The 26,758-nt window shown below is 34.5% G+C and overlaps 2 protein-coding genes across 4 annotated transcripts; both read right to left on the minus strand.

Moving 5' to 3' along the window:
• Window positions 1-37: 37 nt before the first annotated feature.
• On the minus strand, window positions 38-15,122 carry LOC123200112. 3 transcript variants are annotated; one of them, XM_044615242.1, is made up of 23 exons: window positions 14,046-14,180; window positions 12,916-13,034; window positions 12,036-12,151; window positions 11,309-11,517; window positions 10,511-10,630; window positions 9,215-9,343; window positions 9,003-9,128; window positions 8,198-8,253; window positions 8,007-8,106; window positions 7,794-7,911; window positions 7,065-7,274; window positions 6,372-6,708; window positions 4,495-4,588; window positions 4,146-4,254; window positions 3,733-4,004; window positions 3,432-3,559; window positions 3,027-3,261; window positions 2,627-2,815; window positions 2,218-2,498; window positions 1,617-1,830; window positions 1,282-1,524; window positions 591-682; window positions 38-504 (listed from the first exon to the last, which is right to left on the minus strand). In XM_044615242.1, exons 4-23 carry the CDS (start codon window positions 11,423-11,425, stop codon window positions 357-359), a joined length of 3,318 nt encoding a protein of 1,105 aa, XP_044471177.1. In that variant the 5' UTR covers window positions 11,426-11,517; window positions 12,036-12,151; window positions 12,916-13,034; window positions 14,046-14,180; the 3' UTR covers window positions 38-356. The 3 variants fall into 3 exon arrangements, with proteins under 3 accessions (XP_044471177.1, XP_044471176.1, XP_044471175.1); XM_044615241.1 differs by lacking the exon at window positions 12,916-13,034 and having other exon boundaries at window positions 8,037-8,106; window positions 14,046-15,122; XM_044615240.1 differs by lacking the exon at window positions 12,916-13,034 and having other exon boundaries at window positions 14,046-15,122.
• A 2,765-nt stretch (window positions 15,123-17,887) lies between these two features.
• LOC123201115 (RNA polymerase sigma factor sigC) lies at window positions 17,888-21,786 on the minus strand. The gene is made up of 6 exons (XM_044616577.1): window positions 21,506-21,786; window positions 20,018-20,682; window positions 19,699-19,929; window positions 19,456-19,596; window positions 19,156-19,356; window positions 17,888-18,608 (listed from the first exon to the last, which is right to left on the minus strand). Exons 1-6 carry the CDS (start codon window positions 21,591-21,593, stop codon window positions 18,327-18,329), a joined length of 1,608 nt encoding a protein of 535 aa, XP_044472512.1. The 5' UTR covers window positions 21,594-21,786; the 3' UTR covers window positions 17,888-18,326.
• Between the last annotated feature and the right edge of the window lie 4,972 nt (window positions 21,787-26,758).

The following is a 26,758-nucleotide window of genomic DNA, read 5'->3' on the forward strand; positions in this document are numbered from 1 at the left end:
TTGGATTAAGAAAAGATACAGAGACCAAGGCAGGGTGTGGAAGAATGCATAAGAATCATATAGGCATGCAGACAACATGAATTCCCTGAAACATAAGTATGCCCTCTTTTGATATTGACAGTGAATTTTTAACAGAATGGTAAAGAAAAAACAACTTTGAGCATCCCTAATGAATGCCTGCCTCTATTTATACCTTCATCAATCTTTTTTTTCAATCCTCTATTTCCCTTTTTCTATTTCTACTTGCCTGTGTCAGCCACTCACTTACTACTCTCAAAGAACATACCAAAAAAGACCAATGGAAATCGAACGAAAAAGGATGTTAAAAGTGGAACATATCTTGTCAAAGCATATCGTCATGACTGCCAGAAGAGGTTGAAATCGCTACTGTACAATGATCGATCTTGAATCTCCAAATTGGCAACATGCCAATTAATAAGCTGCGATTGGAGCATTTTACACAAAATCAGACCAGCTGGAAAAATCCACCATTCACTTTCATCCCTGCACCAACAACCAACAAGGAATCAATAGGCAACAACATTACAGAGTGTTACAGATTTTGAATCAATATGACAGAATCGTCTCACATGTTAATATTCCATGGCTGAAAGTTCCAAGGTCTTTTATTTGGAGATGATTGACTGTTATAGTGAACATATCCACAAAGGAAAGCAATGCCCTGGGATCGGATCACAAGTCAATTGAACAACAATTTTATAAATTCAAAAATAAAGATAAACATATAAACCATTAACTGAGAGAAAAAGGAAAAAGCTGAAAAGAAGATTTGTAAACCTAAAAATTTGAACCCCAGCACAAGAGATTTTCACAGTCCACTCCGGAATATGTAATTCTTGACATTTTTGAGATAGGGAACACAAATGTGTCTACTAAAACTCATAATTTTTATAAATAATGAGTGTTGGTAGTTATGATGTTTCTATTGAAATAATGAAGATAACATTTTTGTTTAGCTGATTGTAACAGTGGTAACATGACAAATGGTAGCAGGGTAACATAAAAGAGAGTTCTTGGATCATGGAAGGATGGAAACTTCAGGCTGTTTAATGGAGGTGAACCATATGGGCATTGGCACAAAGTAATAATACGTAGTAACACAATTCAGTTATTTTTAAAAGTGTTTCTCAGAAACCAAAGAGGAGCATATATCATTGTTCTTGTACCCAAACCAATCATCCTGATAAGACACTCCAGTGAAGAATTAAAGATCTCATGTCAACAAGAAAATAAGTTCCAATGCTAAGACAAGTGACTTACCACATTAATGAAGGACGTAATGTTCCACAAAGCATAAACACGAGCTAGACCTATGGAACGCCTTGGTCCATGACTGAACAAAGCATTGATTCCAGCAGGGAAAGGAAGAAGAATGCCGAGAGGTAAGATAAACAAAACAAGAAAAACATCCACCAAAGAAATTGAATACAACTGAAGCAACGTAAGCAACACTAAGCTAAAATCTCCTAGAAGTAGCATTGAGATCACTAAACCAACAAGGTCCTGCAAGTAAGAAAAAAATTTTATTAGAGAGAGAGAGACTTAAATTTATAGTAAAGATGGAACAATTGGCTAGTATCAAAAGCATGTGAGACCTGGTGGCCAACAGGTTTAGTATTATGAACAATAAAAGAGAGAAAGTAAAATAAGTCTCTCTTTTCTTCAAGTATATGTAAGCTGTTAGTATCTATAATCCCTCCGTAACCCCTTTTTTGCTTCTTATAACTTTCACAGTTTCTTTGGGCTTGGCTTAAAAGCATATCATCTCTCAGAAGACCAGAAGGATTTTCTCCTCGTATGCTCTTTACACTGTCAAGTTTACACCAAATGCAAAAGGAAACAAGTCAAATTTCACATCACCAAGCACCGGATTAATGCTTTTATATATAGGTGCAAGCATTCATATACAAAGAAGTGATTTTTTTCATGGCAAACTTGTTAATCTTCCTATATCCTGCAAGTTATCATTATAATGGTATATGAATGTGTCTAACTAATGATATGCCAATGTTCAACCTAAATATGCATTATTATATCCCCAAAAGTAAACAAGTTAATGTGCTCTTATAGATTTATAACTAATCATACCAAGTACCTAAATGTTACAAATCCACCAACACAATACCTAGAATTTAAATCCTAGTTGCTTGTACACTAAAATGACAGTATAAGAAACAGATTAAACAATTACGTAACTTTTGCTCAGTTCCTCCTACTTCAATACATTCAACAGGAGCAGCGTCAGAGCCTTCTTCCATAGCATACACCAAAAGTCCATACTGGCAATAACCACAAGTTGTAGCCTGAAACCAAGCAAGATCAACACGTACACCATGGGCTCTCAAAGTAGGATTGGCATGAGTTCTAAGCCACCTTAGGACAGGTCGAAATGTTACTCTTAACCTTCCATGACAAACTAAGCGCAATTGTGCATTTAAACCAGCCACCAGTCTATACCAAGTGGTTGGTGGGATGGCCTGCAATTTAAATAAACATAAAGAATTTAAAAAGAGGACTTACCATAAGTAAAGATGATTGTTTAAGAAGAATCTCTTTTCTTAGAAATCATGAACAATTATTGACAAAGGATACACAGTTAACAAACCTGGCTCATCAAGCTGGTAAGAATATTATCACTTTGAAGTGAGAAAGGAGCCATGTAACTTCCATCACCACCAAATATCACTGAAATCGGACATCTTTGATGGAGGCGAGGAGGAAGATCTGATCTCTTTTCATCTCCACCAAGGAAGAAGTCTAAATATGCTAGCATTAAATCAGAAGTAGCAGCTACCTACAGACAAAGAAAAAAAACTGCTAATAAGAAAGAAAAACAAAAATGTGCAATACATCAAGACTATAAATTATACTTTGAACACATTGCAGGTTTAAGAATTCAGGGGAATATAAATCAATGCCAAATGGTACGGTAACCCACAACTTCATAGGTCAATTCTAGTCACAACAGTCTAACTAATTACAAAACTAGATCAGTAGAAACATACCTTAAGCCCTTCATAGAGAGCTCGCGAACGGCATGAACGTAAGCAAGCATGGTCATATTCTGATCGAACAAATTCACGTAATCGTTGCAGTTTCACCCTCCTGCGCCATTGTTGCCAGGACCATGCAAAGGGATATGCAAGAATAGAAAGAATGCTGTACACTGCACCCTCCCACCAATGATAAGCAGCAATAGCATTTATCTCATCCACAAATGTGTTGAATGCACTCTCATATCTACAAAGTCATTTATACAATGGAAAAAGACAAATCCTGTCAATAAACTTCAACCATACTCGAAAACAATTATCCCCCTAGGAACAAATATATATCTCATTAAGCTTTATAGAATTTAAGACCATCATCATAAAAATAATTGACAAACTATAGAGTAATATTTGACTCACACAATCTCTTTTATTTGCTCTGGGGGTGTATGAGGGAGGTACCAAGGTTCACTGAAAGTATTAGGACCCAAAAAGTACATTCTATGCACATGACTGTGGGACTCCTCAGCTCTGTTCGTCTCCAAAACCTGGAAAAGCAACCATACATTCTTCACCTCCAATTAAAAAACTAACAACCAAGGAACAAAAAGAGAGGGGAGTATCTGTCCATCGATAGAGACAGAACTAAAAGCTAGATTCTAGCAAGACATAATCGTAAGCCAGCAAAAAATAATAATAATAATAACAATAAAAAAGAGACCTCATTCAGTGATTCCAGAAAAGGAAAGGAGTTATTTATCTGAGAGCCATCTTGAGTGGGAGCTGGGCCTGGTAATTCATCAACCCCAACAAATTTCATTCGAGCAACACTAAGCACCAGCGCCAAGAGGATAAGGAGACCTAAAAGTAGAAGGCAGAATAACCAAGGCCCCCCAAAGGTGTAAATCAATTCCTCAAGGGCCGTATAACAGTGTGGCATGTGATATCTGTCCGAAATGCATTCGTAAGGACAAGGTGTTTCAGCAATACCACCTATTAGCACAGAAAAACAAAGGTTCTGAAGATTAATTATCAATCCAACATTAAATTATAGTAGAATTAAAAAATTAGTAGCATAATTTTACCATACTGGTTTTAAAACATGGAGCACAATGAGGCACCATTGAAAAATACCTCTAAAGGCAATATAAACTGCACGATGGGGAAGCTCATCAGCAGGACAGTGATGACAAAGAGATTTATCAGATCCAGTAACATTCTTGTAAGTGCCAACAGGACATTCCTAAAAAGTACCAACAACACAGTTTAGAAACTCAGAATCTTTCTCATAAGTACCACCTGGACAATATTAAAGAAATACAACCAACCATCATACATAGAAAATTTATTGATTAAATGCAACTTGAAAATTTGCCAGAAATCTCTTAAATAAATGTCTCGATAAAAAAATCAAACATAAAGCATCAAGGCATATTACATATTTAGAACACAAAAATCAGAATGTCATAAATTGCAAAATCACCTCACAATATATCCCATAAAGCCCTTTTGGGCAAGCTTTCCCAGTCACAGTTCCATTTTCTCCATCACCACCATCGTGTCCACCCAAGCCACCCCTATAATAATGATAGACACAATCAACATGATTGGAAAACAGTAACATCACATAGGAACATCAATGGGAAACATTATATTGCAACTATGACTGAAAACTTTTGATGTTTATAATTTATATAAAAAACCTGTAAATTGTATTGCTAAAAGAGGGAAATTAGGACTTCTCATCTAAAAGAAAAAAGAGATAATTAAGAAACAACTGAGAATCACTTTGACAAGCATCAACACATGATTGTCATGTAAGACTTGTTCCATCTTATATGAAATAGAACATAATCCAATCTCAAAAACTTCAAAATCATTGAAAATGGTCATAGTTCAGAGATCTGCACTCAGAAAAGGCCTCCAAAATAATCTTAGAGATGTCTTATGCAAATGACTCAAAGAGGATGCAATATGCAAGTATTCTCGCAAAATTATTCAAAGAACAACTGAGGAAAAAGCAAGTACAAAGCTTCCAGCATGCTAATACCAGAGCAGTTTAGACTACAGTAGAACACACAACTTGTTCATTCAACTTGGGATTTTTGGGTGTTCACACATATAGTCCACCACATGTACCATTTCTGTGCACAATATAAATTTTGTATATTTTAACTATCTCCCTCTCTTTCTATTCAACAACTTTCTTTTTTTGAAAAAAGAAAATGAAGCAATAAAAATTACATTAACATGTGGGACTGCTGTCCACTTGATCAGTAGAAAAAAACTGAGCAACACAAATCAGTACAACATGGTATAGCTTTTAGTTATTCCTTAGTAAATCACCTAAGTTATTTGCTAACATATTGCAATGCACCAGACATGTCTTTCTCTACAAGTGTGTACGATGTCTGACATGTGTGTGTCAGTTCATTGGTTCTGCTGCTACAAATAGAAGAACACAATACTTGTCCAGTTGCAAAAGAACTCTCAAGGGTAATACATTATGTAGGAAGAATAGGATTAACAGAAGATAATTTAGTCCTTATCAGTCTATCTTTCAGATCAAGTGCTTTAGCTTGTTTAGTCTTTCATTTAGTGGTCTTATAGTTTAATTTTAATTGGGATTTCCTTTATCAATGTCTTTTTAGGATTTGTATTTAGTTTTTAAAGCCTATATATAAAGGATTCTTTCATAATTGTTTTCAGGCTTGGTTTATTGTTATGGAATAAACTTTTGATTCTCACCCTACTGTTTATCTTTCCTACTCCTTTAATTCATCTGGTTTCTTTCCTTTTATTGTTGTCTCTCTAATCTATTATCGTCCATCTCTTCTCCATCCTTCTGTCTCTTGATTTTCCTATCTTAATTCTTCTCTATCTGATTTTTCATCCAACTTCTTTCTGTCTCCATATCTTGACTTCTCTATTATTTATGTTATTCTTTATCCCCTCCATCACAATGACTATATATCTTCTGATCTCAGAGAGAATGATGGAAGAAAAGCAAACAAGTGAATGCATGAATATAGGGCTTCCAAGTCATATTTATGCAACCTCTCACAAAGTTCCAAAAGGTTAAAGGAGGACTAACATATATCACAAAGTTCCAAAAGGTTAAAGGAGGACTAACATATATCAAGACAGAAGAAAGTATAGCTACAAATGCTCATGGAAGAAATGGGAAAAATGGCAGACTACAGGTTTATGATACTCCAAAGTATAAATTACAGACAACCAATTGAATGATCAAATTTCACAAGATTTCAAAAACCTTCTCCCAGGCATAGATAAACCCCCAAGATATATAAGCATTATCATACAAAATATATAACTTGAACAAATTAGCTAAATACAAACCTGGTGTGGATGCTTCCTCTCACACTTGCAATAGGCTGGTATACATCACCTGTTGGAATGTCTGACCAATGAAAGTGAATCCTCCCACCACCTCCTCCACCACTTCCCCTGGAACTGCCATACCCACCAACACTTGAAAGAGTAGCAGCCTCACCAACATCCAACATACGCAAAAAAAGAAGTATAGTTCCACCTGAACCACCACCAGGACTTCCGCTTGAACTTGCTCTAAGTGCATACTTTTGCTTCATGAATGATTGTCCAAAAGTTTCTCCATCAGCTGTAACTGAGCCTTCTATGGACAAACTAGATAAGGGGTGCTCAAAGGAACCCATTACTGCTCAGACACAGAATGAATGAGAATAAGCAAAAATAAATAAGGATTAAAACTACAACTACCAGCTCAGATACTGTATAACAAGTCAAACAAACCAGTATTCTAGACACAAAAGTTAATTTACCATAATGCTAACATCTAAATTCAAAGAATGGAAAGAAAAATATTTTATCCCAGCCCCAGGTAAAAGGAAAACATGCACCACACCAAGGGTCAATCTAAGAGCGCCCAACCACTAGCAGCATACACAGCAATATTCTTTCAGCAGTTACAAACACAACAGGGCAATGAGACTTGAACTTAATATTCACAAGAGTTTCAAGTGCATCTGGTCAGTGAATTAACAGCAAATATACCTATAATACCACCACCAGCAGTAAAACCATCTGAGCTGTCACTTCCACTTCCACTTCCAAGTTCACAGGGTAAATCAACATTTCCATAAGAAATACCTCCTTCAACACAGGTATCATTGAAGCATCCAGAGCCACCTTTACCACCATGTCCACCACCACTGCCAATACCATTGCTCAGAACATTACCTCTACCCACACCACCAGTGCAGCCTGCATAACCAAAAAATATGAGAAAATGCAAACTTCATAACATATAATTATATAAAGAACATCTGTGGACCACTTCACAAAGAATTCAAAAAACCAAGGGAACCAATTTCTATAAAAATCAACACAGAACGCCTTCTCAATTAAATTCAAAAAAAAAAAAAGATAAATCTTGATATACCACCAAAGCTCAAAGGAAGATAAAGAACTCTACCCCACAATTTGCCACCTTCTCCTTTTTCTCAACAAAAAACTGATTACTTCTTCAAGTTAAATCACTTAAGAATTAGCTAAAACAATACATCTTAAAAGAAATTTGGCCTTCTCCCCTCTTTGTAAGGCAGCAACATTCTCCATACGGAGTGCATTACAAGAATGTGGAATGGTTGCATCTTAGTTTCTATACTAAAATACAATATTTCACACAAACAGTAATAATCCATTTTGGACTTGAAGGAAAGAAATGAAAGCAGCAAGAAGACTGGACAAAAATATACGGACAAGTAAGAAAAATAAGCTTACCCATCCCAGATGCACTTATAGTTCCTAAGGACCAGACAGATATTGTTCTTGCCCTGTGGAAATGAACAACTGATCCTTCTACAAGGCCTTCAACACTGATATCCTCAACTCGACAGATCTGCAGAAGTAAACCAATGCAAATGTTATATAAATTCGAAAAACAAATAAAAATCTCTAACTTTTCTAATTGCAGAAAATACATTTAAAGAACACCTGAAGAGTAAAAGACAGAGAAGAATTCACATTGCAGTCTTCAGGGGGATGAATTAGTTCAATAGGGCAATCTTGGAGTTCACAATACAGCCTCGGTGTGCTACAAATATAACAAAACAAAAAACTGGTTTAATATAAACATGAAGCAAATCAGATATTAAAATAAAAAATTATACAACTGCCAAGCATACACAGCATCAGTTGTTGCATTCTGCAAGGGACCCCGCAAAACAGATCCAGGTCCAATCTGCATGCAGAAAATGACTAATTCACTTAACAGTCATTTATGGAAAGAAATATAAACTTTGTAAATACAATGAATAAACATATAGTTACAATTACTCATAAAAGTCCACAAACAATATTCATTAATAATATTCCTTGTTATTAAAAAGAACAAACATTTCAGCAGCACCTCTGCAACAATTCAAATAAATAAAAAATTACAAGTCATAGAATATACAAGGCCACATGCTTAACCAGAAGATGGTAAAATTTTATGGAGTAAAACAACCTAAAAAAGGGGATTCCAAATACCCAGAAATGGAGAAGAAGCTTTAAGCAAAAGCCCCAAAAATATAAAACGGACAAAGAAACGCCATGCCAAGACCAGATAATTCAGCATAACTTAATATGCTGCTGCTAATTTCCCATGATATAAAATGTAATGGCTAACCTGTAACCATTCTAAATATAACACATTACAAAATGTTACAATATATCTGGTTATAAATGGGTCCCGATGCTACAAAGAAAAAATAACAATCCACAAGTTACATATCCCATACCATACCATAAAGGATAATTAATAACAAAACACAAAGAAGAGTATTAAAAGTATTGTGCATCAAAACATCCATGAAGCTAATGCAAGTTATAAAATACTATCAAATTTTCATGTCCTTCCAGCCAATAAAACAAAAAAGGTTTAAGAGTCACCTACCAAGTTCCTTAAACAATTAGTCAATTATAATCAAATAAAGAACAGTTTCTTACATGAATACCATAGAATAGTGATAGAACCAGACGTTGTGCTTCAATACAATCCCCTGATCCTGATAAATTTAAAAAACCTTGTCCATGAACTCCCAAATTAGCATTTGAATGTATGACAGAAGATTCCTGTTTCAAAGAAAAAATGATGCTGTGTCAAACATGAGTGCTTCCAATCTTGCACAACACTGGCAAATACATGATAGATCATATACCTTTAGAACAACTAGGTTACTAGCCTCAAGCAAGGAAGTTGCAACCATTGCATCTCCACCACCATCTATAAGCATTTTAGAATTCCACATCAGGAATATTTTTACTGACATGCGTAGACCTCCATAAACCTGAAATATACCAAGAACAATGGTCGTACAGCAGACCAAAACAGAGTAAGAAACCAGGTCTATATATAAAGAAGCATCTCACAAGGCAGAACTAGTTTGCAAGCTCAAAATGCAGAAAAAACAAAAAAAAAAATGAAAAGTATGTAGGAACAGCAAATTGGTTAGAATTATTTCAGCTATGTCCAAAGAGTAACAACAACCATTCATATAAGAAGCCATCCTCTTGAAAAGAGTAAATTATGATTCAAAAATAGCAATAAGAAAATAGGGAAAACGCCTATAAGAATTGTCAAATTACAAGAACAAATAGAGATTTAAGGAAGTGCCTATTTTAAATTCAAAATAATAAAGGTTGAAATACATACTCAAGTAAAATAGAAGCTCTCAAACATAGACAAAAGATATACAAATATGTGAACCTTAATATACAAAATTGAAGTGGAAGAGATATAAGGAGTAAAGTTACAAATAAGCATAAGGAGGTGTACACACATTGAGATTTTCTACTTTCAAGGGTGTGTGTATATATAGTTAGAAATACTGAACCCTTTCAACTTGGAGTATAGATCAACATCTTTATTAATTATGGGCTTTTCTAATATATTTTGGTTCCAATTGTTAAAATGACTAAAATCAATCTAACTTTGATACCCATTACATCATACACCCTTTCTTTTTTTCTCCCCTTCCCAATGTGAGACTTATATATTACAACACTCCCCCTTTCTTTTCTTGACAAGCCCATAAGTCCACTTCCACTTGGGCTTTAACCCAAGATCTGGCTTCTTTGAGCTCAATCCACCATGCTCAAACAGGTTTTTGATCAAGATTCTTTGATACCATGTTAGAATTATTAGGTTCTTTAAACTTTGAGAGTGAATTAACATCTTTATTAATTATGGGCTTTGTTAATATGTTTTGGGTTCCAATTGTTAAAATGACTCAAGTGAATCTAACTTGGATACCCATTACATTATATACCCTTTCATTTTTTATTTTTCTTCCAAATGTGGGACATATATTCCAACATGTGTGTGTGTGTGTGTTTAAGTGCATATATAATTTTTTAAAAAAGAACATTCTGACCAGAATAAGTGCATCTAGATGTTCAAGAATTTCACATGATGAAGCGAGGAGCACACCATAAGATGCACAGTTGCCACTCACCTTGAGTATAGAGTCACTCATTAACAACTCTTCTGCCAGTAATTCAAACTCTGACGAAGCATAATGAGCTAGCCCAAAGCTCAACACTCCACCACACAAAAGGCTTATCTGACCTTGGACCTATAGACAGCATCAAAACAGATGACTGAATTAGATAACATAACTATAGAAAGAATACTCCAGAACTCTATGATATTTTAAGTTAAAAAATATCAGAGAAATTTGATTAAGGGTAGTAATCTGTTTAATATGTTGTCTCCAAAACTCTAATAGAATTGACAACCAAAAGAAGACCAAGAAATAGCATCAACACGACATGATCATGTAGCAAATATTGCAACTCTGATACCCTAAAAGTTAGTTATAAAAACTGGTCAACAAGCAATCAAGGTTCATACAATGATCAAGTAGCAAAAAGAAGTTATAATAAATACCCCAAAAATTCATGTAAATATTAACATATAATCACACTTGAAAAGGAGCATTATTTGGTGCAACATGTAAAATTAGACAAACCATACAGAACCACACAAACGCTCAATGATTCATACTCCATTAATTTCCTTCATGAGAAACTTCCCACAAGATCACATCAATTTAAAATGGCAAAAAGGGTAGAGGAAGTGGGCCCACCCACTACCAAACTCCCAAGCATAAAAAAGAAAAAGGAAAAAAAAGAACCTAGGAAAAACAACTAAAATAGGCAAATGAAAAAAGAGGAATAAAACCTAAAAAGAAACAATCAAACAATGGTAAAACATTGCAGTCAGCATACATTAAGAATTAAATCCCACTAACCTGGACACGACTCCAAAGCAGGGGAACAGTAGCCCTGGCATGATTTCGGACAAAAACATTAGTCCACATGGGTTGGTTAGGAAACTCTAGAAGAAGTGTCTCTGTATCTGTTGTCATATTGTGATTACTAACAGTCAAGGTCCGAGGAACAGCATCATACAAAGTCCCAGCAGCACCTGCATTTTCTGGACAGCCAAAACTATTTCCACCTGCAAAAATGGTAGTGTATAAGGCTTCTATAGCACAAAATTTGCACAACTGACAACTAAAACAGAACAAAAGGGTAGCACCAATAATGTTCACAACCATCTGATTACCAGCAAGTGATCAATCCCTAAAAAATAATTATCAGCAACATAAATTAAGTCAATCAATGAACGAGTGTATAAGTGCTCCAAAAACAGATAAAGAAAGAAACAACAACATTGAAGCACGAACTTTCAAGGGAGACATGCAAAAGTCTTGCAATGACTTCTAGAAAACTAATTTTTTATAAAAATGCAAACATTGTCAAATATTTAATACAACTACATTGATATAAACTGAAAGAAAAATTCTTATAAGAAGAGAATATTTTAATAAAAAATAATAATCATACTTAGATAATTAGATATTAGCAACAACAATCAGCAGTGTTAAACTATGGGTGACAAATAACTTTCTCACTACGATTTAATTAGGAAGGGAAAGCAAGAGTAGCCACAACAATAGAAATTTTAAGTCTCACCATGAACAAAAATTGTTGGTTCATCATGTCTGCTGAAAACATCAACTGAAACTCTTCCACCGCCACCACCCGCAAAACCGTTACCACCACAGGCCCTTATCACACCACTTCCTGTCCTGCTCTTCAAAGAAAATAATGAGAATATTAATACCTATTTTTTGTGATAAGTAAAAATTGCTTAGGGTGATTTAAGTGAAACAAAATCAATTACTTCTCACTATATATTGGGAATAATAATAATAAAATTTTAGACATATCTTAAACCTTAGTACATAAAAACCATTATCGATATGGTTACTGATGACAAAAATCAGAAACTTCATTCCATACTATGTAGTCTCACACAATCTCCACATCTTAATTTATTGATTTAAGACATTTCAATTTCTTTTGATCATGGTTCCTCATCGATTAAGAAAGAAGAGGAAATCTTTGGTTCACCTTCAAGCACAATTTGGTTGCCTTAAAAGAATAAGGTAATATCTGAACGTTATTGAGTTGAGCAAGGAATTTAACACCAAAGAGGAACATTCAAGCTCTATAAGATGAAATCTAAACTTTGATTTCATACATGTTTGTTTCAGGCCACATGTGCACTGACTCCTTCAGGTTTACAGACTTAGAAGAAGATAAATAATTTTGAGAAGCAAATTATGCATTGTACAAGTTATAAACAATATAGCCTACCAAAAGCTAAAATCATATTCTTTGGTAGTAGAACAAGGCAAGAAAACATAACAGAGCAAACAAATTATTAAACTTATTGAACAGGTCTAAGAGTTAAATCTTCATTACTATAAAAAATTACCAGTTTCTACAGTCACTATGACTTATTGAATTGGATTATATCAATGAGATCACAGCATAAAAGCAAACTCACTTTTCCCCAGTAAAAAGTCGTCTCCTGCTCCACTTCGTTATTGCATTTTATTTCCCCATCACACAGATACAATAACAACTGTGCTTCAATTTTGCATTCATTATCGTCATCAAGATATTCTGGTAATAAAATTGCACAAAATGTAATTCCACTTTTTATCTCCTGTTCTTAAATTAATTACCTAAATAGAAAGTATGAACAGGAACAAATATAATTAAAAATTTATAAAACAAGTCCCTCCCTTTATCAGTTTCCCTTAAATAGTAACCTATTAATTGCTGCCACTTAAATCTTTAGCAAACAAGATTTGACTTTTTAACAAATTCCAATTGTTTTATCCATATCTTCAGCTCCAACTAGTGGACTTACCAAAAAGTACTTTTGAACTTAAAATCAATGTTATGTGTACACAAATATGTACACACATAGATATGTCATCATGTGATTGGATATTACTTTATTATTAATTCAAAATCACCTAATAACATAATGATACATTTATATATATACATATTTATGTACTAAAAATGTGTATACATAGTTTTATTATGAACTTAAAGGTTCATTCATCAACAAAATCAATTTATTCTCTCTCTATCTAAGAGTTGAAGCCAGTAGTTAAATGTTCAATGAAACTGCGTACTTGGCACTTCAGCCTCATTTTCTTTATTTTGATAAACAACAAATAAGATCTTGGACTCATCGAATAATCATCAGTCAGCACTTGACAGACGCATAACCATATATGATTATCAAAAAAGAAAAAGCAAACTGAAAACAGCTTTTAGGATTGATTTTAAAGATCACTGATCACATCATTTCCACCAAGCTTGGTCATCTAAACTAGCTTACAGACACTCATACCAGGATAATGAATGCCCAACACCCACATTAACTACAAGTCAAACTAAGAGAACAGTCATATCAATTTATTTACATTTCGTTTTCCACACTCCACATCCCATATTGTTCAGATTCCCAAGTTCAAAGCCTCTCCATATCTTTAAAAAAAAAGATAATCTAGATACAAAATCATATCTCAATTAAGTTGTTATCCTAAATTCTGATGAATAATAATCAAACGCTAATGAATAGAAAGCCAAGAATGACATGAAAGAAAGAGTAATTACATTTTCTGAGCCTGAATAAAAATGCTGCCACCAGAACCACCACCACCTTTGTTCCCTCCATCTCCTCCATCAGCCAAAATGCTTCCGTCTACCACCACAAACCCTGCAATTTCCAACTTTACCCGCCCACCACCACCACCACCATAGTCCACCTCCTTGCTGGTAGTCCCTCCTTTACTCCCAAAACTTTCAGGACTGTGCAAAGACGACCACGAATACGCATCTCCGCCCCACACGTCCTCAGGCAACTTAGTTTTGTCCGCCAAGCAGCACGCGCCTCTCCCTCCGTGTCCCCCACCAGCCCCGTCTATCCCCTGGGGGGTCCCGCTCGTCTGTGGTGGTGGATTTCCCGCCAAACCAGTTGTGTTCACAGCTGAGTTGTTTAAAAACGATGCGTTTCGGGCAACGAGTACAAAAGCCCCTGTCACAATAGAAGCATCTTTGCCTAATGTGAAATTACCGCTTATGTTGAGGATTATAAAACATCCAGAGATTGGACAATGGAACTTGACACCGGGGAGGATTACAAAATTTCCCTTCCCGGAAATGTAGACGTCACGTGTGAGGTTCAAGTCGCTGACAATCTGACACGTGGAATCAAGCGAGCCGATGCCACCGAGATCATCAGTGCATGACACTGACGGCGCGTGCGGCGGAGGTGGAGGAGGGGCTGGTGGAGAATAATCTTGGTGAAACAGATTGGTATCAAACTCAATTACCGAGAATCCATCGTCATTTCTCAAACACAGAATAAAGGTAGGATTTGCGATAAGGATGAGAAGGATACAAAGTAAGACAAAACTGAGAGAGTGAATTCGAGCCATTCACTTGTTGAAGTCATTAGAATTGAAGGTTAAGATTTGAGTTTGAAGTGAAATTGAATTGAAAGCACAAGAGCATAACCATTGACACCAACATCAGGACGTAATTACTTTATGTTAATGTTTTACGTACAGAAATTTTGAGAAATTGTATCTTGTGAAAACCCTAGAATTATAATCGTCTCTCTGCACCAGCAACAGAAAGTTCTACAGAGAGAAGGGGGTAAGGCTCAAATTAGCAGCCGATGAGGCTTTATTGTTTGCGCGAGGAAAAGGAAATAATCCAACGGGTCAATTTATAGCTTTGACTTTTGGTAAAGTACAGTGACGGGACTTGAACGCGCTTGATTTACTGACTAATAATAAAATTGTTAATAAAAACAAAACGCCGTCGTAAGAGAGATACAACTGCCCTCTCCGAAAGGTTCTAGAGGATTAATTTATCCGTGATTATAATTTAATTTAGGCCAAACGACTATTTCCCACCCAAGGTTTAGCGTTTTCTCAAAAGTCCCCCATTTAACTATGGAAACACCAAACACCCACCCATGGCCAGTTAGATTTAACCAAACCCTAACGGTGGTAGGGGTAAAATCGTCATTTTAGCTATAATATTAAAAATAAACTAAAATAGAATCTATTTTGCCCCCCTAAACTTTAAAAACTGAAATTTTCCCCCCGCCTAAGTTTTAAAAAATGGCAGTTTCACCCTAGGGTTTGGTTTTGAAATCTCCGACGACCTCTCCGGCTCCGTTGCCGACGGCCGCTCCCTCCGGAAGCAACCTCTCCTTCCGACGATCTCTTTCCTCCTATTTGGAGGTCCGATCGACGCCCGGAGACGCCGTAGGAGACGAAGTTCGTCTCCTACGGCGTCTCCGGGCGTCGATCGGACCTCCAAATGGGAGGAAAGAGATCGTCGGAAGGAGAGGTTGCTTCCGGAGGGAGCGGCCGTCGGCAACGGAGCCGGAGAGGTCGTCGGAGATTTCAAAACCAAACCCTAGGGTGAAACTGCCATTTTTTAAAACTTAGGCGGGGGGAAAATTTCAGTTTTTAAAGTTTAGGGGGGCAAAAGGAGATAAAATTTTCAGCCGTTAGGGTTTGGTTAAATCTAACCGGCCATGGGTGGGTGTTTGGTGTTTCCATAGTTAAAGGGGGGACTTTTGAGAAAACGCTAAACCTTGGGTGGGAAATAGTCGTTTGGCCTTTAATTTAAGGCCAAAAGAATATCCCCCCCCCCCCCCCCCAAGGTTGGGTGAAAACTCTACCGGTTATCAATTAATTTTAAAAAATTTAAATATTTATTTTTTATAAAATTTATTATTAAAATTTAGAATAAAAATATTTTTAAAATTAAAAAATTTTAGATATTTTTGTTAATTTTATTTATTTATTTTAAATGAAAACGTTATTCTCCTATTAAGAAGAGAGAGAATATGTTGATAATAAACTTTGTCTAGTTAAAAAATTAAAAAAATACTTATTATCTAAATTTTAATTTTTTAATTAAATAATATTTTTATCTTTTAATTTTAACAATAAATTTTAAGAAAATAAGTATTTAAATTTTTTAAAATTAACAAATAAAAATTTGAAATTTTACCAAATCTTGGATGGGAATAAGTCTTTTGATCTTTAGAGGACATTTGATGAAAGAGGTTAATATTTTATTATTAATAATGATGTAATAAATAATATAAAATATATTTTAATTATTTAACAAGTAATATAAGAGGTATTCTGATAATCATCTTCATATTAAACATTAAAAAATTAATGAGAGAATCTTAATTTTATTATAACTAAATCTTTATTTATTAATTTTTTGAGACAAAATTAATTTTATTTTTAATTAATATAAAAAATAATTTAAAATAATTTAAAATAATTATATTCAAAATTATTTAAGTAAAATAATAATTAAAAAAATTTATTATTTTTTATTAAATATAATAATTATTTATATTTATTAAATTTTACCAAACATAAAAGATATAGTGGTCATCAAGGTATTTTGGGCTACGAAAACGACATCGCATCAAGGATAAGAAAATTAATGACATGTTGTATGAAGGAAGATAGCTTAAATTATCTTTAGTTTATAGCCATGATAAGAATGTGTCACACGAATTATTTTAGAACAAATTGTTGTTTTCTTGAGAAAGTGACGCACTAACACTACCATTCACTAATGGTCAGACCTACAAACATCTTACCTTTTTTTTTTTTGTTTTGTTTTTTATAGTCAGTTTTGACACTCAACAGACTATTTTCCCATAAGATTTACATCATTGGCTTATAATTGTCAAAGAGGAAACGCATATCCCAACTTGGTCGAAAAAGACATGACAAAGGTGTAGCTTTTTAATCTAATAGGATCAATAAATTATATTAAAAATGATCTAATTTTTATTATATTTAAATATTTATCACTATGTTGACATTGGCAGCAAAAAATTGATTGATAACTTCAGTCTAATATCATACTGACAATTGATAATCATATTTAGATCTGCTTAGTGATAATCTATAAGGGATTAAAGACTATGGATTTATCTAATAATCTTAAATATTTTCAGCAGTCTCTTTAAAAATTTTAGAACTATTTGATAACTTTTTCGATGATCTTAAAACTCAACGTCGACCTCTTAATGACTTTATAATTATCTTTCCAACAACTTCAAACCTCATTGGAGACCTCAAGATTGTCAATAATCCTTATATCTGATCGAAAATTATCCAAACTTGTCAACATGCTTGAGAGACTATGTCATAAATTGTTTGAAAATTGAAGGTAACCCTCAGATCTAGACAAATAACCTAGGTGATAATAAAAAGCGTTTTCTCAGTGCCTAAAGCTTCTCCAAAGGTGTTGAAAAAATTTTTAAGACGATCGGCTTTGAACCAATTGTCATCTTGACCATACTAAAGGCGATGACCACTTTGCCTCAAGTAAAGTCTGGAAGCATGCCTCAAGCCTTTCACAACTATGGTTGGCAGACAAAACCATACAAGACAAAAAGATGAAGCAATCTGAAATCATTCATATAAAGAAAAATTAATTGATAATTTATAGTATACAATATAGTAGCTAGAGAATAATGTTGTAAGTTCTTCTGAGATCAACAAAAGAATTATACAATAATGGAGACAAAGCCAACATAAATGTACATCCTTGACTAACCCCACTCAGAATCAAATAACAAAATCAAAGTATTATGTATGAATCATTCAATTTTTTTTTTTTTTGCATGGTAGAAAACTCACACATTAACACTCTTCCTGAAATAATGCCTCTGACAGAAATGCCATACCTCACTGGTTTGCATGTTCTTGGTGATGAATGAGTTGGCACTCTGATGAAAAGCTATCCGACCTGTTTCAGATTCGCCACTTCTCCCAATCTCAATTCCTTTTCTTCTTGAAGGAAAGAAGAACATGGAAGTTACTGTTTCAATGGAAACTACACATGCAAGTAATGGCTTAAGTCTCGGCATGCTTCTTCATCCAACAATTTTGTCATAGCTTTCTTCTCTATTTTTCTTATCCACTCTTTGCTCACACGGAAAAGCTTCCCAATCTCTTCAAGTGACCGAGGGCGATGATCCTTAAGCCCATATCTTAGAATCAACACTTGTCTCTCCCTTGAATCTAAATTCTGTAAAAGATTATGAATATCTTTCTTCCTGTGTTGCCTTGTCACAATTTCTTCAGGACAGTTAATAGACAAATCTGGCATAAATTCCTGCATTATCATCCCCATAACACACCTTGCTGTCAATTAAATAATTGATATATAAATATTTAACAAATATGAAATGCTGAAGTCACTTATTAATAAATAAGATTGCATCTATTTTGGCGTCTCATATGAAACGTGCACACGGTAGTAAAGTTATACCTTAGCACCAGGAACCAAGTCGACATGTGATGGGGTATAACATCTGAGTTTTCTTACTTACAAAATGTGCATATTTGCATACACATTCACATAATTAAGTTAGAAGTACCACCACACTCTTGTGCCTCAATCATATAGCCATGTTACCAAAATAAAAGGATCCCCCTCCCTAAAGAGAGGGTCCAAGGGAAGCAAAAGAATTCAAGAAACTTGATATTCCACCAAAATCAAAGGGTTTTTAAGAAACATAGCAAGCATTTACTATATATTAAGATGAAAAATTCACTGCCATGGGCCAAAGGACAAAATTAGTATATCTACAGCTTTTCATTAGCGAGATTTAACATGTAAGAAAATGTACTTGAAGAAGAAAACTACATTTTGTTCATACCACGTATTTTGCATTAAGCCAATCCCCCATTTTCCGATCAATCGACCCCACAACTCTCGGGCATTTGCTAGCTGATCTGATTTCAGCCAAAGAAAGACCTGTGAACTTGGCAATCTCAATGTCTTCTGGATATTTTCCATGGACACTATTCAAGGCTTTTCGAGCTTTCTGAATTTTATTTATTGACCTGCTTAGGGAGCACTGCAAAAATGTAATGAAACACATAAATCAAGCTCCACTCTCTAATTAAAATTTTTGATTGTACAAGAAAAAAATTTCCAAAACAAGAAAGAGAGATACAGGAATCTTGATTCCCGTAGCATGCGATGCCACCATCTTTGAAATTGATTTCCTTATCCAGTACTGAACATAGGTAGAGAATCTATATCCCTTTGTATGGTCAAACCTCTCCGCACCTTGTAGCACACCAAAATTTCCAGCCTGTTAATAGCAGAACATTGATTGATGTCTATTAAGGGTATAAGCAAAATGAAAGATTATGAGCACAACAGCAATTATTCAAACTAAAGAATGTCTAGAAACCTGAAGTAGGTCTGCTAATGGTATTCCTAGACTCCTGTAATTTCTTGCAAGGTATAACACTAGGGAGTGTGTACTCCTTAGCAGCTCCTCTCTGCAATACCAACCGAAACACAGACACTGCTGCAGAACCTTTTCACTGAGTCCAGCTGCTTCAGCCCAGCAACTCAAACTGACAACTTGCCCGGTTTCTTCTTCTAAAGTTGTTCTGATTCTTTCCAAGTTTGCAACCACCTGTATTATCTCAAAATAGATTATCAAAAAGATATCCTACCAGACGTGATCAACAATAAATCATTCCAAACTAGAATTCGGAAACAACCTTAACTCCCTTTGACATCTCTGCCTCATTTCTAGCGATCATTGATCTTCTACTTCTAGAGTTCAATTCTCTGCTCATTAAAGATACAGTGTGCCGCTGAAATTTTCCACAGACAGCTTCTGAAGGCAATGACAATAAAGAAGTTTTACTAGACTTTCCCGATACTCTTTCTGTCCTTGATTTTCTCTTTTCTTTCCTTTTAGAGTGAATAATTATCTTCCCCTTGTGAGTCTCCACTGTGCCCTTCATTGTATGCTCTTCAACATGCACAACAGGGACATCAGACAAATTAAAAATACTTGAGGTTTTTGGTGTCCTAGATAGACATGCATTGAATAATTTGAGAGCTCCAAGTCTTCCAAGTTGTTGCAGAATATCTCTTTCCAATCTCAACACATCTGAATCAGCAAATGTTGACTCTAAAACATAAAGATTTTCCATTAGTAAACTATAATCTGATGTACCGCACATGTTTTGGCCCCTTTGTGAAGCAGATTTCTGCAACATTTCGTCTGTTTCTGAGTAATCATATTCTAAGGTCTGTGGTCCAGTAGATGAATAAGCATATGCTTTTGCACGATCCTGAGAATAGCTACATGCCTCCTCGGATATTATAGACAGGAACGACAACCTTGCTGAGTTAAAGCATCCCTCCCTGCCTCGAACTGCATAAATTCAGAAAAAATAGTCTCTCATACAAATGTCCGCAAAGTGGAATGAACAAACATGACACTGGCTAACAAGAAGAAATAATATATGCCTACCAAAACAATACTGATAGAATACATGCGACTATATAGACACAATTTATTTTTGTTTGTGACAAGAAAACCCCACTTGGCAGAGCAGAACTACCCTTTTGGGGCGGAACCCAACCACTAAGCCGGTAAATCGGGCAGAGCACAACTACCCCTTTGGGGTAGAACCCAACCACTAAGCCGGTAAAGCGGGCAGAGCACAACTACCCCTTTGGGGCGGAACCCAACCACTAAGCCGGTAAATCGGGCAGAGCACAACTACCCCTTTGGGGTGGAGCCCAACCACTAAACCGGTAAATCCTGGAAAGACTGGCCCAGCAACCCACAACAAATGCCTCTCACTTTAATATGAACATAAACATATAATAAGGCGCCAGTGTGATACATGAATATTAATAAAAGAATGCACAAGTCTCAAAATTATCTGGATAGAGTTATAAGCTAATCCATCCCCATGATAAGTATGCAGCAAAAAAGATTAAACTTGGCAAATTTACTCAATTCAATAATTTTAGTTCTTGGGATGGTATTAAAGTAAACGACTTGAAAGCTCCTGTTCAAACATATAAAAGAATTCAAACTCAGTAACATTCATATGATAAAAAGGAAAGTTGACAATCTCAACACTATCAACCCGGCAAACCATGTAGCTTCTCTCTATTTAACTAACCAACAACTGTGTTGAATTAGGGAAGAAGCGGGAGACATAGAAATTAATGAAGTCACTCACCAGAAGCAGAAGAGAGCCTGCAAGAGGAAGTGGTGAAACAATGAGACTGAAATGGGGAAACCCACTTGAGATTCAGTCTGAAACCCATCCCCTTTGAAGCAGAGAAACAGAGTCCATTAGATCCACATGCACTCTGCCTCCGGCTTATTCATAGGCTTACCACTTAAACCAGGTGCACACAATTGGACATGTTGGCCTTGTCACATCTCCACCACCGGTTCTTCATCTCAACAACTTTTCACTTTTTTGCTGACAATATTGCCAATATTGAATATTCTATTTCCCCACAAAATAATAGGATAGCTAAAAAATATCTCCATTTCTCTAACTTGGGTAGCGGTCTCGAACACCATTGGGCTTGAAGCCCCCCGCGCACCCACCCCGCAAAAAGGATCCGACAAGAATTAAACCACTCAAATCATTTAACCGCGTAACGTAGTAAATCTGAGTAGGATCCGATTATATATATATATATATATATATATATATATATAGAGTAGGCCAAATGACTATTTCCCATCCAAGTTTAAGTGTTATCATAAAGACACACTTACAATATTTGAAAAACCCAAAATTTTACTTATCTGTTAAAAATCTTAGTTAAAATTTAGGATAAAATCATCTTTTAACAAAAAAAACTATAGTTTTATTACTTTGGGCCCCCTTAAGTTAAAAATCTCACAATTTTTCCTCACCAGAAGTTTGAAAAATTAAAATTTTCCTTCTACGGTTTGCAAATCAAGGTCGGAGTCGTCAGAGATAGGCGTCTCCAGTGGTGTTGGCTCTCCTTCCTAGTTCAACTCTCCTTACTAATCACTTTTCAACCACTGATGTAAGTTATTTCCTCCGATGAAGACAAAATCGTCTTTTTCGGATTGTCTTCATCTCAAACAAAGATGATTTTGTCTTCGTTGAAGGTCTTAGACAAAGATGACGTGGCCATTTAAGACCACTGACGAAGACGAAATCGTCTTCATTTGAGAAAAAGACACTCTGGAGAAGACGATTTCATCTTTGTAGGAGGAAATAACCTACGTCGGTGGCTGAAAAGTGATCGACAAGGAGAGTTAAGTCTGGATGGAGAGCCAATGCCACTGGAGAAAGCCATCTCCAATGACTCCGAGCTTGATTTACAAACCCTAAGAGAAAAATTTTGATTTTTCAAACTTCAAATGGGGACTGAATTGTGAGATTTTCAAGTTGAGGGGAGGAAATGTAACAAAACTTTAGATTTTTTAAATTTTTTATTAAATGACTATTTTATCCTTAACCATAACTGTGATTTTTAATGAATTGGTGAGATTTTAAGTTTTTCAAACTCCATTGATGTAACTTTGGGATATCACTAAAACTTGGGGGTGAAATAATATGTTGGCCTATATAAGTATTGTTCTTAAGGAATAAGCGATGTTATTAGTATCAAGTTTTAAGTATTCATATAATGCATTATTATATGATTAAAGGTTTTTTATTTTCGATTTAAAATCAATCAATCACATAATAACATAGATACTAAATTGAGTACTCAATACACATATTTTTATTGTTAAAGAATCTACACTCTTCACTCTTGAAATGTCTAAATGATAATACTATAAATACAAATTTATCTGTATAAACTTATTTATACAAATTAAAATAATAGTATTTAATTAAATGATTTTAAAATAAAAAAATTAATAATTATATCATCCAATTACAAATTATTATTATAATTTACACAAATAAACTGATATAAATTTATTAGAATATATGTCTAAATTAGAAAGTTTTGCTTAAAAATTAATAATTTATATATATATATATATATACATAAAAAGGCGGGTAGAGGCACAGCCCAAGGAAACTTGGGCCGTAACCCAAATCTTACCATATTTACGGACCGGCATAATTTGTAAGACCCGTTAATTGACGGGATATGATATCGCACAATCTATAGACACACGACAAAGTGCATCCGATTTGGTCTGATAACGCCCACAGTCGTGTCAGCAGAAGCCTGAAAGAGAAGCCCAGGGAGCGGAATGGGCTTAGAAAAGCCACAAAAAAAACATGCAGCCTGAAACTCAAGGGGGGTCGTGGTCAAACAACAGCAGAAAAAATAAGCTAATTTCGCGTCATGCATGTCCCAGACACCACACCGGAAAACACGGCCCGAGGAGATCTGCTGGCTACCAACTTCACGAACTCGTCTATTTTAATCTTCTTGGTAAGTATTTTTCGATGAGGACAACATTACAAAGGGTTTAGGTAGAATAAATTATAATTATCGAATAGTTAACATTATCAACACAATAAATAAATTCAATTTGCATAGGAAGTGTGGTTTCATTTCATGCTTATCTAAAACCAATTATGCCTAATATTTTTGAAAAGACTCTCCAACTCAAAGTGCTCATTTCTATTCTGCAACTTGCATCAGATATTTTGCAAAAGACAGAAGAAAAAGAAAAGCTGTAGTGTACTGAACACTTGGACGTTACATCCGAGTGTTCTGCTTTTTCTCCTTTTTTACTTTTCCTTCCGTTTTTATAATATGAAATTGTTTTTGTAGTCCGGATCAGGTGATTCTCGTTTTCATAATATGGATGGGTTGATTCATTATTCGTCTTCTCATTCATCTAAATAATCAATCGGATTCAGAGATAGAGAACACTAATTTTGTGGTGGTTGATGGAGAGGAAGTGTTAGTGAAGATTTAGGATGTGTAGAGAGAATAATCGAAGAAAGATATGATGATCGGAAGGAAGAAACAGAATTTTGGAGAATAGATAAATCACTTTTTAAAATTAGAAAGTTCATATTAGAATAAAATTATCAATTTTTAAAATCTGAGAAGAATATGATAAAATTCGAACGAATTATTATAGGTTCCAATAGAGTTCAAGTCTTACCATATTAAGGCTCTATTCGAACGCAACCCCACTTTGTTCCGTGTTTCAAAACCCATAATAAGTACACATCACCTATGAAAACTGGTTTCACATCCATCACCAACAAAGCCATCACACAATCATCATGGCTAAAATCTAACACAGTCATCAAACCAAACCTCATTATATTCACAAACAAATTTGCCCACAACAAATTCAATCATCACTAAGATGACAATTCGGCTCATCAAATTAGATTTTCAACATGTTTCTCTTTATAAGGAGAGAAAATTTATTAATAGAAATAAAGATTAAAATATAAATAAGTGAAATTTCTATAATAAGAAAGGATAGATATATTTACGGCTCATTTTATTTTTAATATATTATTTATATTTTTATATATTAAAATGTATTTTAAAATTTTAAAATCTCTAAAAATTCTTCCTCATCTTTATATCAAAAACTCTGACCGGGAGTAAAGTATTCAATCCGTTCCTACCTCCTTGTCAGCACTTACCGAGACAAAACAGCCCTCATTCGATAAAAACAACAATGACCTTTCTAGATTCAGATTTCACCGGATTCAATATACTTTTCTCAAAATTTAAGGACAAAAATGTCATAAAATTCCAATAAATATTAATTATATTCCATATAATATCAGTAAATCTACGAAGATCTGTTATGGATAAAGTGTTGAGGATAAGGTGGTCAATGACATTTAAAATCTTCTCCATTTTTTTACCAATAACAATTTGCCATCTGTTGCCTTATGGACCGCTTATACGAGAAGAATAAGCAACGGGAAACACACGTAAGAGAATCCCAGCGGATAATGATGAAGAAGCATGAGTCTAAATAAAGAAACAAAAATTAAATTTAAAAGAAAAACAGTAAAAAGATAGTCAAAATCATGGAGATCTCGAGAGGAGGGATGATAGCCATATGGATATCCATTGCCACGCCGATCCATCTTCATCATGACTTGTCACTCACAGGGTTTATTTAACTTAACTCCTCCTGCCACTCACTGTGCCACCCACCCACCACGTGTTTTGAGTTTTTTAGCTTTTGTCACGTGATTTCTCACACGTGGTGCCGTACAGATTTTATGTTACAACGCCGCAGACACCTTTGTTGCCTCGGAGATTTCAGAGTCCTTTCTGCGACCAGCTCCATTTTGTCTGGTTGTGCAGCGGCTCCGGTTTCCAATTATGGCAATGGAGTCGTTCTGCGGTAAAAAAATTGACCAAAGCGCTTATTCCCACCCCCGGTTTGGTCAACCCAATTATCACACGTAAAGTTTTAAAAACTAAATATTTAAGCTTCATTAAAATTCTTTAAAATAAAAATAAAATTATTATTTAATAAAAAAATTAAAAATAAAATTTATTTTATTTTTTTATTTAGTTTAAAAATTAATATTTTTTTTAACAAAAGATTAAAAATTATCATTTCACTTAAAGATTTTTTTTTTTTTTAACTATTATCTCTACTACTAACAATTTTTTCTTTTTTCTTTATCACCAACAAAGGAAGACAATGAAAGTCGAAAACCAATGAATCATTTGGATATACATCAAACCTTAGGCGGGAATAAGTCTTTTGATATAATTTAAATAATGTTTTGCTATCGGAGCTAAACATTTTTAAATATGACAATTTAACATTTAAAAAGTTTAAAAATTCACAAATTAATTTTTAAAATATTTTAAAACTCTTGTATATTTTGAAACTACTATATAACTACAACAATTATAATATGACGTTTATATTTATAATTTATATTTTTATTGAATTTTTTAAAAGTGTAATATAACATTTATACTCATAAATTTATAATTTCTCATTATATAGAATTATTTAGGGGTGAAATTATCATTTTTTAAAATTACTAGGGATATATAAATATGTCAAAATTTTTAAGAGGCCTCTAATATTTTTTGTAATTTCTGATAAGCCTAAAAAGTTTCAACAGATACCAATAACATATCCCAAACTCTGTTATTTTTAATTTTGTTAATTTAAGAATAATGTAATAGTTTTGAATAATTCAATTGCAAAAAGGAGTTATTTAAATTATTAATTAGAGATTAAAAAATGTTGTAAAAACCAAACCTTGGGTGGGTCCATGTTATTCGGTATTTTAAATTACGCATTTGACACACCAAAACAAGAAACTTGCGGTATTTCCATATATAACCCCACAACAAGTGCATCTTCCCAGACACATAGAATTTTAGTGATGAATACTTATGATTATCTTAAGGCCGATTGACACACACTCAGTAAACAGCTTTGAAGAGCACGCCACCACAGAATCTCTGCCTACTCCCGGTAGCTTTTTAGGGCAAGTGCTCGAACAATTACTTAAAAA

This window comes from Mangifera indica, chromosome 17 (genome assembly GCF_011075055.1).
Source record: "Mangifera indica cultivar Alphonso chromosome 17, CATAS_Mindica_2.1, whole genome shotgun sequence".
Classification (NCBI taxonomy): Eukaryota; Viridiplantae; Streptophyta; class Magnoliopsida; order Sapindales; family Anacardiaceae; genus Mangifera; species Mangifera indica.